This window comes from Lutjanus erythropterus, chromosome 17 (assembly GCF_056507025.1).
Source record: "Lutjanus erythropterus isolate fLutEry1 chromosome 17, fLutEry1.hap2, whole genome shotgun sequence".
NCBI classification, from domain to species: Eukaryota; Metazoa; Chordata; class Actinopteri; order Lutjaniformes; family Lutjanidae; genus Lutjanus; species Lutjanus erythropterus.
This window is the reverse complement of record NC_139333.1, coordinates 19,178,962-19,194,181: the sequence shown is the minus strand read 5'-3', so window position 1 is coordinate 19,194,181 and position 15,220 is coordinate 19,178,962. Positions and strand designations below refer to the sequence as shown.

At 39.3% G+C, this 15,220-nt stretch overlaps 1 protein-coding gene across 2 annotated transcripts in view; it reads left to right on the top strand.

The window, feature by feature from the left end:
- The window catches only part of LOC146312106 (disks large homolog 5-like), a 47,831-nt gene extending 33,645 nt beyond the window's left edge, over positions 1-14,186 (top strand). Inside the window, exons 20-34 of one of the 2 annotated variants that reach the window (XM_084740255.1) lie at positions 87-167; positions 263-422; positions 691-759; positions 2,162-2,324; positions 2,410-2,543; positions 3,205-3,369; positions 3,678-3,861; positions 4,203-4,351; positions 4,653-4,823; positions 5,168-5,364; positions 6,273-6,416; positions 6,622-6,749; positions 8,077-8,186; positions 11,418-11,527; positions 13,097-14,186. In XM_084740255.1, coding sequence (XP_084596381.1) covers positions 87-167; positions 263-422; positions 691-759; positions 2,162-2,324; positions 2,410-2,543; positions 3,205-3,369; positions 3,678-3,861; positions 4,203-4,351; positions 4,653-4,823; positions 5,168-5,364; positions 6,273-6,416; positions 6,622-6,749; positions 8,077-8,186; positions 11,418-11,527; positions 13,097-13,200 — 2,069 coding nt within the window. In that variant the 3' untranslated portion in view covers positions 13,201-14,186. The remainder of the gene's footprint in view (positions 1-86; positions 168-262; positions 423-690; positions 760-2,161; positions 2,325-2,409; positions 2,544-3,204; positions 3,370-3,677; positions 3,862-4,202; positions 4,352-4,652; positions 4,824-5,167; positions 5,365-6,272; positions 6,417-6,621; positions 6,750-8,076; positions 8,187-11,417; positions 11,528-13,096) is intronic. The other variant, XM_084740257.1, reaches the window with a different exon arrangement.
- Positions 14,187-15,220: the final 1,034 nt, after the last annotated feature.

Genomic DNA, 15,220 nt, shown 5'->3' with positions numbered 1-15,220 from the left:
AACAACATAGGCGAGTTAGAAATGTGTTTTTTTTCTTTTTAATTTTCAATGAAATGTCCTCTGTGTTTTTTTTTGTTTTTTTTTAGGCTCCTCCACATTACAGTTCAGGGCAGAGCGCATTAAGATCCCTCCAACTCGTTACCCTCGCTCCACTGGATCCGACAGAGGTACGGTTGTGTTTGGCAGCTACATCATCTGATAACAAGCATCGCCGCAGTAAACGGCAAGTCTGAATTCATACCTCTCCCCTCTGCCACCCCAGGCTCCCTCTCACATTCAGAGTGCAGCAGCCCGACACCTCCGATGTCGCCCGTCAACCTGGAAACATCGTCTTTCACCAGCAGCCAATCGCAGAGCTCCATCTCCACCCAGCCCAGGATATCAGTCAGCCCCGCTCCAGTTGGTGACAGGCGGAAGGATGGGTAGGCTAGCTCGTCGTCCGGGTCGTTATGCCGCCATCATTCAGCAGAACACGACGTGTTTTCCGCCATTTGTCTGTACTTCTGTCTGCTCCATTGTGATTAAGTGGTTGTAAAGCAGTAAACAAAGCTGCGAGCCTCCATGTCATCTCATTAGAACACCGACTCTCCATCTATCATTTTATTCTCATCTCTTCCCTCTCTGCTGCTGCTCTTCATTATAACCTGAAATCTCCGCTCTCTTTCTTCCCTCTCTCCATCTCCTTCTCAGATTTGTCACTTCCTCTGTCAGACTCCCACTGGCAGTAAAGCCCAAGTTCTTCTCTTTAAGAAGCTTGAGGTTTGTCCCTTGCTGCTTTGTAGCACGTACAGTATCTGCACTATCGGCAAGTAGGGATGGGTATCGTTAAGATTTTAATGGTAGTACGTTGTTCTGCTGTTTAGGGCTGAAAAATATGATATGATATTGAAAAACATTAAAATGATTATGATGTGAGTTTTGCAGGGAACTTGATGATTTCATAAGTCTAGTATATAATGTATAGGCAAGGACATGTCTGCAGTGCAACAATATTTAATTTGAAATGGTATTTTGACATAAATATTGCCTTCAACAAAAATTTTGCCCCCTAATTTATTCTGATCATCAGTTCAGATGATGCTTGAATTTATGAACACACCCATATTAATTGAGTTACATACATACATAACTTTACATGCAAAAGGTTTGTCAGCAGTGACTCTAATGAGGTGTAAGCAGACTTTTGAGCGTTTAGTTCTCTCCGCCATTTTCATTATTGATTAATCTGTTGATTATTTTCTCGATTAATTGATTAGTTGTTTGGTCTACAGAATGTCAGAAAATGGTGAAAAATGTGGATCGGTGTTTCCCAAAGCCCAAGAAGACGTCCTCAAATCTCGTTTTGCCCACAACTAAAAGATATTTGGTTGAGTCTACTGTTGTAGAGAAGTAAAGAAACAAGAAAATATTTGCATTTAAGAGTCTGGAATCTGAGAATTTTGACCTTTTTTTTAAATTAAGAAATTACTCAAACCAATAAATTAATTAATCAGAATAGTTAGAGATGAATGCATTAATCAATAAATAATCGATTAATTGCTGCAGCTCAAGTGCACTCTCGGAGAAAGATCTCCCTGATCTTATTACAAATTTGGAGTGGAGTTGGTGAGATAAAAGATGTAATATAAAATATTTAGCCCAAATAAATCGATTTTCTGAATTTCTCCAATACCCAGACTAGATCTGGTGACATTGGAGCTTATCAATACTTTAGTGTAATACTGAGTTTTGGTACCCATCCCTATCTGCAGGACTGCTGGAGCACGGACCTTCTGTGTACTCACTGCAGATAGGAACGCTGTCATCTTCTTTTCTTTGCTTTTTTATTCAGAACATTGATGGATTTTGTGTGATTGCATGACTTTGAGTTGGTCTCTGAAATGCACTCGGCATGTCCCACACAGCTTGCATATCTTATTGTTGAAACTTTTTTTTAACCCAAGGGCAAGCTAGTGCATCTTTGTTTTAAAGAAATCTGAATAAAATCACAGTCCAGAGAGCTACATTAGATTGCAGACAAGAGCTTCTCCTTTTAATTTGATTTGGATTCATATTAAGTTGATTTCATTCAGAGTTGCACGTTGCATCTTGCCAGCAGCCTTCACGGTCTCCCACAAATATCAGAACATTACAGTTCTTGTTCTTCATTTTTCCCCTTAAGGCCATACTTGGAGGAGCCGCGCAATGTGACAGTGCAGAAAGGAGCAGAACCACTGGGGATCTCCATCGTGAGTGGAGAGAACGGGGGAGTATTTGTGTCCAAAGTGACAGCAGGCAGCATCGCGCACCAAGCCCGCTTAGAGTACGGAGACCAACTCCTAGAGGTACGGCAGCCACCGCACTTCAACTAAATATCCACGAGTGGTTTATTGTTTCTTTCTGTTGCTAATGAATCACTTCTGTTTATAGTTCAATGGAATCAACCTTCGCAATGCCAACGAGCAGCAGGCGCGGCTGGTGATCGGACAGCAATGCGACACGGTCACCATTTTGGCTCAGTACAATCCTCACATGTTTCAGCTGGGCAACCACTCTCGCTCGGGGTAAGAAGGAGAGTAGGAAAGAACACCACAACAATAACTTACACAGATTGTTTTCATGAATTTTAGGTCATCGGATGAACCGCTCTGGCAATAAAAGCCTGCCCGCACAGAGCCGGTGAAAGTTTTCATTACAATGTGAGAGAATGAATGGAATGATTGTCCTACTCCAGATATCATCTACGAAACCCACTCATTTTGAAGAATAAATATTCAAAACAACACAGTTTGAAAACCACATCTTCTTTGTCCTCATTTTAATTAGTCTTTTTTTTAACATTGACATTATTTCTGAAACTTAATGAACAGCCTTTTATTTTTTTAAGAAACTTTTTGGCACACTACAGACCACAGAAATGAAATAAATAATAATTAAGCATCCATCTTTAGTACTGTGTGACATTATAACCCTGTACTGTATGAACCTTCATAGTATCTTGTTCTATTATCAAGTTACTCATTACAGTCTGTATTCTCACAGTACTCATTACCAGCCATACCATCAAAGTACTAAGGTTATCTTATTGAAATACTTGTTACAGACTATCAAACTCCTCAATGCAAACCATATTGGCAAAGTAATCATATACCATTTTAGCAAGGTTCTCAAAAGCTTTTTTAGCAAAGAGTTGAAAAGTTTTGACTCTGGTCGTGTCGTCCTCAGTTCTCGCATGGAGTCCATCAGCAACCAGCCAACTCCCCAAGACAGCGGAGCCACCACCCCGGACAATCACTCCACCGTTGATACGCTGAGCGAGCAGGATGAGGGCACCATGACGCCGCCGTCCAAACAGACAACTCCTGCCACCAGCCCTCAAAACTCGTTCAGGTAGGACTGGTAGTGTGCCACATGTGACATTTTTTTACTGTTTCAGGGTGGCCATAGGTTTTAAAAAGTTTTCAAATGTCTTAAAAGTCACCTTTTACTAATAAAATGCTTTAAAAGTATTGAATAGTCTTAAATTGTGCTTGGGAAGGTCTTAAATATTTGTTTATTGAATGCTGTAATGGATTTCTAAAACGGTCTAAGCATTACAGTGGAATTCAAATCCCTCTCTTATACCCTGTTACTGTCTTGTACACTCTTTGTCTATTGTCTTGTGATTGGTGACAGTTTTTACTGTGTGTTTACTTCAGGCTTCCTGGTTTGAGCACACGACGGGCTGCAGAGCCTCGACTGGTGAGGCTGAAGAGGATCCAGGTGGAGCTGGGAGTTCAGATCTGTGGAGGAAACCTTTACGGCATCTTTGTGGAGAGTCTGGATGATGACAGCCCCGCCAAGAGTCCTGACGGCCTGCTGCCTGGAGACTTAATACTGGAGGTGCCTGCAATGTTAATTTAATTAATTTAATTTAATCATGCACTGGTCTAAGAGTTCTCATGTGGCCCCTTGTTGATTTATTTTTGTCTGTGCTACACCAAGCCAATCATTTCCTTTTCCTCGCCTTTCTAGAACATATTGATAACAAAGGAATGATTTAATGATGAGAGCTAAACATTCAAAGTTGACTTCACTGCTTCAGTTTAGCAGATTTTGTCTAGATACTAACTGTAATTTTTTGTTGTTTGTTTGGTTTGTTTTTACTGGAAACGATGAGTCATTCATGTGGCAGCTCAGCTCGGCATCCTTTTGACAGCTGTGTAATTGATGTTTTTTAACAGTACAACGGCATCAGCATGAAGAACAAAACGAAAGAAGAGGCTTACCTGGAAATGATGAAACCAGCTGAAACAATCACATTCAAGGTCCAGAACTGCGTGGACAGCCTGTCTGCTATTAAAGAGTCCCACGGAGATGGATTTTACATAAGGTACCTGAACTATTTATCAAACAATCCAATTTAACTTAAGATACCGGACAGCACATTTGGGTTCTGTGGCATGCAGTGAAGTCAACATGAGCCTGGCAAGTATGCAAATCAAATCTTCAAAACCACAACCTCTGTAGCATGTTTCAAGACCGAATCAGTGGAAGAGTTGAATTTTAAACACAGAATCTGTCTCACAGACTCTTTAATCTTCTGTGAAGTTGTTTCCCAATCTGTTCTGTCCTTGTTCAGAGGTCAGAGGAGCACATTCATCATAACAGCTTCACTGTTCATCTCTTGTCAGAGCACTTTATGAGAGGGTGGCGGAGGTAGAGCAGGAACTGAGCTTTAACAAAGATGACATCCTGTACGTTGAAGATACGCTACCCAACGGCAATTTTGGCTACTGGATGGCCTGGCAACTCGACGAGAACGCACAGAAGCTGGGAAAAGGGCAGATTCCAAGTAAATACATGTAAGTCCAGCCTGTAGTTTGCTTTTATACACTATAGATAATATAATTACTGCTTTCAAGCATGTGCTTTTAAGTTGTCAAGACATTTGTAGTTATCCTCATGAATCTGAATAAGTACTTCCATTTTCATCAAGCACAGATGTGTGAACATAAGTGTGATTACAGTCATAAGATAACTTTATTCATCCCAAGAGGAAATCGCAGCAGTTGCCATACAAAAGTAGGAAAGACTGCAAACATAAAATGGCAATTAAGTACAAATCAAAGCATGCCATACCAAAAAATATAGTAATATGGGAGAGAACAGTGCAGATCATGTGAATGTGCTGATGTGTCTCCATTAGGATGGACCAGGAGCTCTACAGGAGACACAGCATGGCCGACATGAAAGACGATAACGGCACCAACAAGACTCTGTCTGCCGCCGCAAGGAGGTCCTTTTTCCGCCGGAGGCTGAAGCACAAACGCAGCGGATCCAAGGACGGGAAGGATCTCATGGCTCTGGATGCCATCAGCACCGATTCTTTGCCCATCACGGAGGGTGAGACCAGTTTAATGAGTGACGTAATGAGACAACGACATAATAGACAGAATTTTTTTTTTTTTAACATTGCAAACACACCACAAGTACATGAACGTAATCAGAATCCTTCAGCTTTAGTCTGGGATAGCTAGTCGAACTTAACACATTTGTATTTGCAGGAAGTTCCCAAAATAAAGGTACTGATTATAAAGAATAATAAAATGTAGTTTCACTGTTGGTTTACAATCTTGGCCCTAATTGATTAATCACTTTGTGATTTGGGTGATTGACATTTTTCACCATTTTCTGACATTTTATGGACCAAACAGCTAATTGTTTAATCAACAGATGAATCAACAATGAAAATAATCGTTAGTTGCAGCCCTATAAAGACTGAGAGAGTCCAGACTTTTTTAGTTGTTTAGTTAGTTAAAGTTAGTCAAATGTTGACAGATCTCAATATACAAAGTAACAGGTGGTTGTCAGATAAATGTAATGGAGGCAAGTACCAACATTTATCCACAGAGTAAAAAATATAAAATGAAAATATATGACATCTGAATGTCATCATGTAAGATCGCTTTTTTTTACCATATTGTGCAGCCCTAATAGTAAAGTAAATATATAGACTGTCAGTTTAAGTGCATCAACAATACCAGATACCAATACCAGATCGAAATATCAAGATGGGGAATGCAAATGTACTGTATAGTCAGTTAACCGTAAACCTAAAGTTACTGGCGGTCAGATGTGTCAGGCTGCTCCCAGGTATGCAAGTGTGGTTATAAAGCAAATGATGATGCTATAAAAAGCATGCTGGCTCAACAGAGTCCTTTCCCAGGACACACAAGTTCATAACTGTGGTTATTAAAGAGCAGCTGTATCTATGTGTATTTTTGGAATGAATTTCTATATCTCCTGCTCAGATGGCATGAGCCTCATGTACCAGCGGGTTCAGAGGGTGGAGTGCTCTTCACCCAGACCGGTGCTGGTCTTGGGTCCCTTAGTGGAGGCCAGTAAGGACATGCTGGTGAAGGAGACTCCTGCTAAGTTCTGTCGCTGTCTGCCCGGTGAGCTCATACACACTCAGAACCAGTCTGTTATTAGAGGTTATTCATGAAGGACTTGTTCATACCATTGATGCAGAGAGAGCTTTTACAAGAGAGCTACTCAGTTAGAAAATTAAAGCCGAGGTTATGAATTAATGTAACAAGTCGATGAAACTAAACCAGTGTGAACTGAAGTTTTTAAAAAATTAATGCATTTTTCTTTCAGAGATTATGAAGGCATCTCAGCAGGCGATAGAGCGAGGAGTAAAAGACTGTGTGTTCATCGACTACAAACGGAGAAGCGGCCATTTTGATGTGACAACTGTTGCATCAATAAAAGAGATCACAGAGAAGGTAAATTCATCTCACTGTGGACAAGAAGATTGGTAGCAGTTGTGTCCTTATTGAGTTTTCTAGCTGCCAGGTTTTTGCACATTTGTCTTTGTAACCTTGTTGCTAAGTCAATCTAGATGAAAGGTATTTAACAGCACATCTGTGCATCATTATTCACTTGTATTATTTGTCTGTGATTGCAGGTAATAACATTATACAATATGGCTGAATGGCCAGCTAGACCTGAGTTCAGTAGATGTAAAAATGACGCTTTAAAGGATAACTTTGGTATTTTCCTACCTTCACCGTGTTTTCCCATGTTTTTGTGTCTAGTGAGAACAACACTTTTTGAAATTGCTCCAGTATTGAGCGAGACTGTTACAGCCATTGGCTGCACAATGGGGTGCAATTTAATCTAATGTAAATTGTGGCTGTAAAAACAAGTCCACTAATGGCCCGATCAGACAGAGGGTATTTGGCAGGTTACAAAATACAAGGCACACTGCACTGTCTTCTTTGTTGAAGCTGTTATCTTTAAAAAAGAGCTGTGCAGTGCTTTTTTTTTTAATTATTGCTGGGCAACCACCAAATCACCTGTCCTTAGCCTAACTGTGATTTTACTGTGAAGTAAACTCTGATCTGTGTCTTATTTTGGTTAGCCAGACATACATCTAAACATCTGCATAAAAAATAGACAGATGGAGGACACTGGCTCTGACAGTGAGTGAGAGGCTGTTTCCAGATACCACACTAGACACAGGGAGGCAGAGATCTGTGTGAGTACATGAGATCCTCAGACAGAAGAAAGAGAACTAATGGAGTCAGCTTACCCAGGGAGATGCTGAAAGTGAGTTAATGTTAGCTTAACAGCTTAAATGCATGAAAGCAACTTTCCGGAAATCTCAAGTGCCGCACTAATTTGCCTCCAGGCTGCTGTTTTCTTTTCAAATCCCGGTAACTATGGTTGGTAAAATCACATAGCAGGTATCCAGCACAGCCATCACTAATTTGCCCTGCGTGATTCTCATTCCCAAGCAAATGTAAACTTTGTTCTAACCACCACAGAAGGCTTGTCTCTCAAAACATATCTCATTCAAACTCGACTCAACAAAAATGTCGTCATTCATCTTTCCACTGCTCCAACAATTGCAAAGTCTGGAAAAAGGGTCCAAGTTGTAAAATGCCAAAGTTATCCTCTAATGTTAACTTTATGTTGTTTATTATGTGTCCAAAACCAGTGAGAAGTATATGAAACAAATAGAAGTCATTTGGCATATTTTTTGCAACATTCTGCTTTGAATCATCCTCCATTTATCATGCAGTCTTTTGCTCTCATTTTCTCTCTTAGGACTGTCACTGTTTACTTGACATTGCCCCTCACGCCATCGAACGTCTCCACAGCGTTCACATCTACCCAATCGTCATATTCATTCGCTACAAAAATGCCAAGCAGATAAAGTGAGTAATCCCATGCCTTTTTTTTTTTTTTTTTTTTTAAAAGATGTTTGCTTCAGTATTATTTTTTTGGTTTCTTGCCTGAAAACATGTCAAGTGTATGTCAAGCGTGCTTTGTGTTTTGGTGCCACACTGCTGTTTACCCAAATTCAGTTCAAGCTCAGATCCTTCCACGACACACTGAGAAAATCATTCACCCAGGGAGTTTGGTTCTTGAGGCTTTTAATGAAAATATAATGTTTAGAAAATGTGATTTTTACAGCCATTTAGGCCCAAAGAAGTCTCAAAGTATAAAATAGTAATGCACACAAGTCATCAACACACACTGTAGTGTCTGTGGCATCTACAACAGTACAATAATCTGTTCTTATTTTGCAGTTAACCGATTAACTTGATATATTCATATATAATAGATAGTATAAAAGTTTCACACAAATGTAGAAGATTATCTCATATAAATTTAATCTTTACATGCTTTTCCCAGCCAGTTCAATGTTTTGGTCAATAAGATGAAGTTCAGATCCTTCAACGGGAGACTGAGAAAATCATTCAGCCAAGAATTTTTGCTCTCAAGGCTTTTTATGAGAATATAAGTGTGATTTTTTTAAAGAAAGTTAAGCCCAAAGAGGTCTCAAAATATAAAATATTAATGCATACAAGTCATCAGCATACACTGCAGTGTCTCTAGCATCTAATAACGCTACTTATTCTCATATTACAGTTAATGGATTGGACATTAAATTAATATATCATTAAAAATTTAACATTTTTCATTTTTCAGCACAAGTATTGCTTTTGCTTTTCCCAGTCAATTTAATGTTTTGATCAGTAGAATCGAGGTCCGATCTGTCAACGACACGCTGAGAAAATCATTCAAGGATATTGGCTCTGGACACAAATGTAGAAGATAATTTGGTAGAAATTTCATCTTTGCAAGCTTTTCATAGTCAGTACAATGTTTTGATCAATAAGATACATTGAAAAAAATCATTCATCCAAGGATTTTGGTTCTCAAGGCTTGTTCTGAGAACTTAAGTACAGTTTTTACAGAAATTTAGACCCAAAGAAGTCTAATATAAAATATTAATGCACCAAATCATCAACACACACTTTAGTGTCTGTAGCATCTAAAACGGCATAATTACCTGTTCTTATTTTGCAGTCTGCTAATTAATAGTTAAATTCATATATCAGTAGATTGTATAGCAATTACACACAAATGTATACGATTATTTTGTATTAATTGCATTCATACATACTTTTCCCAGTCAGGTCAATGTTTGGGTCAGTAAGATGGATGTTAGCTTGACTCAGCTACACATTTTCCCTGAACAATGAGCTCTCATCTGTGTTGGTGCCAGTTGTCCTTCCAGAAAATATAATTTTTCTCTTGTAATTTTCCTCCTATTGAGTCGGACAGTCAGGAAATTGACGCCTGCAGAGGTCTTGCTGCTTCCATAATCACATTCATCCTGCAGACACAACAAAAACTAATTGATGAACCTGATTTGATCACAGCGTCATTAGTTCAGGAACCACAGCCCGTTCTCTCCCACCACCTGCCAGGGGTTTGATAGGATGATTGTGATATTTCAAAGATCCCTCTGCTTTTTCATTTGTAATCGCATGGGAAGATTAAATCTGCTGAACCCTCAGCATGGGACTTTATGCATGCACACACACACACACACACACACACACACACACACACACACACACACACACACACACACACACACACATACACACACAAATAAAGACACACTCAGGTCTGGCAGAAACAGGCTTTCTCGGCCACACACGTACACACACCCACGCCCACAAATCTATGAAGTGGTGCAGCAGACAAACATGGTGGAGATTGATTCCTGCTAAGCCTCCGCTGTCATCAGCTGAGTGCCAGCTGTCCAGGGAGAGCGCACAGGGGCCTGTGGCTCCGCTTTGTGGCGTGGGTGGCTAAAACACACTTGCTGACCCCACCCGCCGCAGCCACCTACACGTACACACGCAAAAAACTGCACACCTCCCACTGCCTGCCTGCTGCAGCGATTGACAGAAGCCCGAGCTTTTTCACGTGTTCTTTTTTATCCTCTGGGAGGCATCAGCAGACCAACATGTTGACTGCACACTGAGTGCCGGAGAGAGACGATAGTGTGATTCTGGGTTGGGTCAGGGGCCCCCAGTGGAGGGAGACAGGGGAGGGACTAGTCACATGACTTCTTCTTAAGACTGTGTGCAGATATGGAGTGAACCCGTAGGTTGGGAGGGTTTACACTAGAGAGATCTCATTAGACTTGCTGTAGCTTTGATGATAGAATTTAGATTAGATAGAGATTTTGCTGTGCCACATATATTAAAATTCCCCTTTAATACAGTATATATGGTTATTTTTGTCGACTGAGGGTAATGTCTCAACTTAATGAGAAAGCTTTCTTAATGGATTCACAGGATTTTTGATTAAACATGATTATGTTCAGGTATGTAGTTCTCTCGCACTACCATCTGGTTATTCTCAACAGAATTCCCAGAAAATCTACTTTTACTGATTTTACATACTTTGGTCACAACATATGCCAGTGATACTGAACTTGCAGGCCAAAATCCACCCCTGCATAGGGTGCTGTGTGGCCATCTGACCATTTTCACAACCATTCCCAATAAAAATAAATTGATTCAACACTGTGTTTTCCAAGAAGGGGGGTCCAGCTCTCTGTATCCCCTGACTTGCGCTTACGGTGACACAGCATACAGCTGAACTGCACAGGGCTCCTGTGGTCAGTTTTGCAATTCAATATTTACAGTGAGTTTTTCAAAGCACGGTAATCAAACATGGTTAGCACGAATGGTCATACTAATTGAGAACTTTATCAAGGTTTGTCGTGAAACCGATTATCGTTTCGTCCCGTTATTGGATTGGAGACTTGTTGAAATCCATTTTACAAATGTACAAGCACAATGTGAAGAGACTGAAGGGGAGAGTCTGTAGGAGTGAATGAAGTGAAGAGAGGGATACATTAACTGATAAATAGGAATCATAACTTTTAAAGACGCATGGACAGTCTATAATCTCAAAAGTTTGATCTAAAGAACCTGTTTTCAAAAATGATCTGCTGGTTTTGACAAACTCTTGACTCTGTCCACACTGTGGTGTTGCATCATGTTCTGGATCTGTGTGTGTGAAATGTAAACCGAGTCTTTGACGACTGCTGACGGGTGCTGATGTTGTGTCTTCAGAGAGCAGAAGGACCCTTTATACCTGCGGGATAAACTCTCACAGAAACATTCCAAGGAGCAGTTCGAGGCGGCGCAGAAAATAGAGCAGGATTACAGCCGCTTCTTCATAGGTTGGTGGAAATTACTTATTTTCTTCTAATTTTCTTAAGAAATTACAGTAATGATAGAAAATATTTTGAACCTAAAGAGACACCAGAGCTCTGTATATGTACTGAATGGGCTACTAAATGTGGAATATTATAAAGTATGATTGCACAAATTAAAATAAAAGCAAAACTAGCTGCACTGTTAGATATCTGGTATTTATGTGAAGTGGCCCTCTAAGGCTGAGTTATGTAGCTTTTACCAAGAAGACACCGGAATATGCAAAGTAAATCAAGAGGACAGTCTTAGTAACACATTGAACATTTCAATGTGATCTAGTTAAACTAGCGTGTCTCTGTAAGCACTGGAGGTTGCCTGAGGTTTTTGGAGCAGACGGTATCTAGAGTTAAAAGTTTTGGTAAGTGGAGCAGCAGCCAGTCTGAGACACCCAACTGTCCAGCTGATTAATGACTCTATAAAAGGAGGCGATTTATGGGGAAAGGGCTTTTGGAAATGAACTCATACCGCGACTGATCCCTTCTAACAGGGAGAGGTGGCTGACTAACGATGGGAACTGTTAATTATCAGCAGTTATAAATCTGAGTATCTGGTGGTGGTCGGCATGAGGTGGAGCTGATCACACCCCCTCCTCTCTAGTAATCTCTGAAATCCAGGACTGAAATAATTTGGCTGCACAGTCTGTTTGTCCCTGAGACCATTTATAGCTCTGAAATGATCAGATGATTGACAGAAAGCATAATGAAGACATCACATTGGTTTCTGGGAACTTGTGATCTGGATTTTTCTAGAACAGTAACGATCAACGAGTCAAGCTGCAGAAAATGTATCTACTACTACTTTAATGATAATCAGTTAAACATATAGGCTAATGTGTAACATTTCGACTGGACCTATGTCATATATTTTGTTGAGTTGTGTACTTTAATTATCCCAAATGTTTCCAAACGTGTCCAAACCCACTTTCTGTCATTTTGCTAACTTACCGATTAAAAGAAAACTACTGATTTTACACATCACAGTCTGAACAAAAAGTTGTATAAACTCTTTTGTGGCTCCATTGAGAGATGCACAAAGTTTGATAAATTGCCTGAAGTTATGTCACTGGAGTCGGTGTCAGTTGGGTCTTAAAACTAAAAGTTAAAAGAAAAAAAAAAAAAGAGTCTGATGCAGTGGTAAATCTGAAAGTAATCAGAAGAAAATAATCATTAGTTGCAGCCTTACATTTTTCACAGTTTTTATTTCTATTATTTATTATTAAAATGGTTAAAAAATCCATCCAGTATAGGAGACATTTCAGAGACAGTAACAATACTAGACATACGATGTGCTACTAGCACGGGGAAAACAAAACTCGGCCTGGAGGTGCAGGATATTTCTGCGGTACAGGGGGGTCACATTTTTCACAATTTTCTAACCCGTTACAGACAAACAACAAACTGGTTAATAAGAAAAAGATGGATTAATTGATGATAATATACAAGAAGCAAAAGTTTAAGCCAAATCTGACAAAAAATATTTCACCCTCCCCGTGTAAATACTCCACCCCCACCCCTCCCACCCTCACTGTGTTGCAGGCGTTGTCCAGGGAGGCAGCGTCTCCTACATTTGCACTCAGATCATGACCATCGTGGAGCAGGAACAGAGTAAAGTACTGTGGATTCCAGATGGAGCACCGTAGAAATCTCACCTCTCACCACATCGTTACTCGGAAACATTTGCGAGGACGTGATTGTTTTTTTTTGTTTTTTTTATTATGGGACACAGAATCGGTACATCTTAACAGACATCATGGTTAACTCCACTGCTTCCTCACTCATAGCAATATCAGCACTGATGAAGATGATCATGTAATATTCCCACTACAATAGTGATGTACTGTACTACAGATAGATTTGTTTACACTAGTGTTTAATACTTGAATGTTTTATTTTCCCTCATATCTAGTAGCACTCCTTTAATCCCACTTTGTCCCCTGATCATGTTGGACCACAGGAAGTCAAACAGAAGACTTTATTGTTGAAGTGAAGACAGAGTGGACCACTGTGTTCCCGTCTCTATATTTATACGTATTTTCCTGCCATCTAATTTATCTAATCAAATCAAAGATGTCAGTTATGAACCTTTTGTTATACAAATGTAGCTGTCTAGTTAATAGGAAGGATGATATTTTCCAATTAATGTTCTTATTTATAGAGGAGAGATCGGGGCAAATTTGCTTCCTACCTTCACATTATGTTGCAGTCTTGTGTTCCTTTTTTCTCTGTTGACATCATTTCACTCCTCAAAAATAACATCGTGCCAAGCTAAAAAAATATTTGCTAATCACTATCAATTCTTGGATTTATTAACACTACAATTTCCATTATAAATCATGCAGCAGGTATGTTTGTTTCAGCACAGTCTGTCCTGGTTTGTGCGTTCTACTGGTATTGCCAATACTTGTTTGTCTTTTTTCAAGTGGATTTTTAAGAAGGGATATTTTATTTCTGATTAATGGTCGACTGTCGGCTAAACACATTCACACACACCTCTTGGGGGTTTTCAGTAGAACACAACGTTGTTGACATTTCATGTTGAAGTTGGATGAAACACTTTAGGTCAGGTTTTCTCCTAATGAAGGTTAATATTTCTATAAAATATTAAAAACAGAGTACTGTTAATGGACTGCGTTGTTGTCTGTGTTTTTCCATTGAAATGTAGGGTTGCTCAAATGCTTTTTAGATCAATCGATTACCTTTCATTTCTCTGTTTCTGTCAGTGGGGAAGAAAAATAAAGATCCTGCAAGTCATTGTAATTTTTGCAGATTAATGATTTAGTGTCTCAGAATAAAGGTAGTGTCTGAAAATGACTTAATATCACAAAATAATGAGAAACTTTAGAAATAACGAGGTAGTATCTCAAAATTAGGAGAAAGTACCTCAAAATGATGATAGTATCTCAAAATGATGATCCACTGATGAGATACTAACTCATTATTTTGAGATAAGAAAGTCATTTCGAGAAAGTTTCTCAGACATGATCTTTATTTTTTTCATCACATTGGCGGAAATGGACTTCCACGCATTATTTGCAAGATGATTCACACAGCAGGCTGAGAAAAGTGCCACAAGTTGGACCTCAGCGATCAATGCACGTTGTATCCACCAGGGGGAGTAAACAGCCACTGGAGGTGAGAACTACCAAGATTTCCTTTTATCACTTTTCGGACCACATCAGCGGACTTTTCTAGAAAAATTCTCATTTTCATCGACTTGTTTAACAACTTTCCAGGAGATGGCCTAGTTTCAGATTGTTTATATTCCAAACTGATGAACAGGTATGATATTCATCTTCTTTTTGGTCTTTTTTAACTGTAAGAGCTGAAATATGCTGGAGATGCTTCTGTCATGAAGCATTAAGTTCAGGAGGATTTATTTTTTTGAACCCTTACGCAGATATGTTATAGAAATTAAGATGTTAAACAAAATAGTCAATCTACAATTACTTTGAAGATATTTTAGCAGAGTAAACTTATTTTGTAAGTCATATAATTAAACACGAATAAAAATCTCAAACTTTAACCTATATTATAACGCACATGATAATTTTATGACACTCATGCGCAAAAAAAAACTTGGATTTTTGCATGAAATTCGTTCTAAAACTGAAAATAACTGGTTTCAGAGTAAGAAGTGTGTATTCACAAAGTTATAATGAT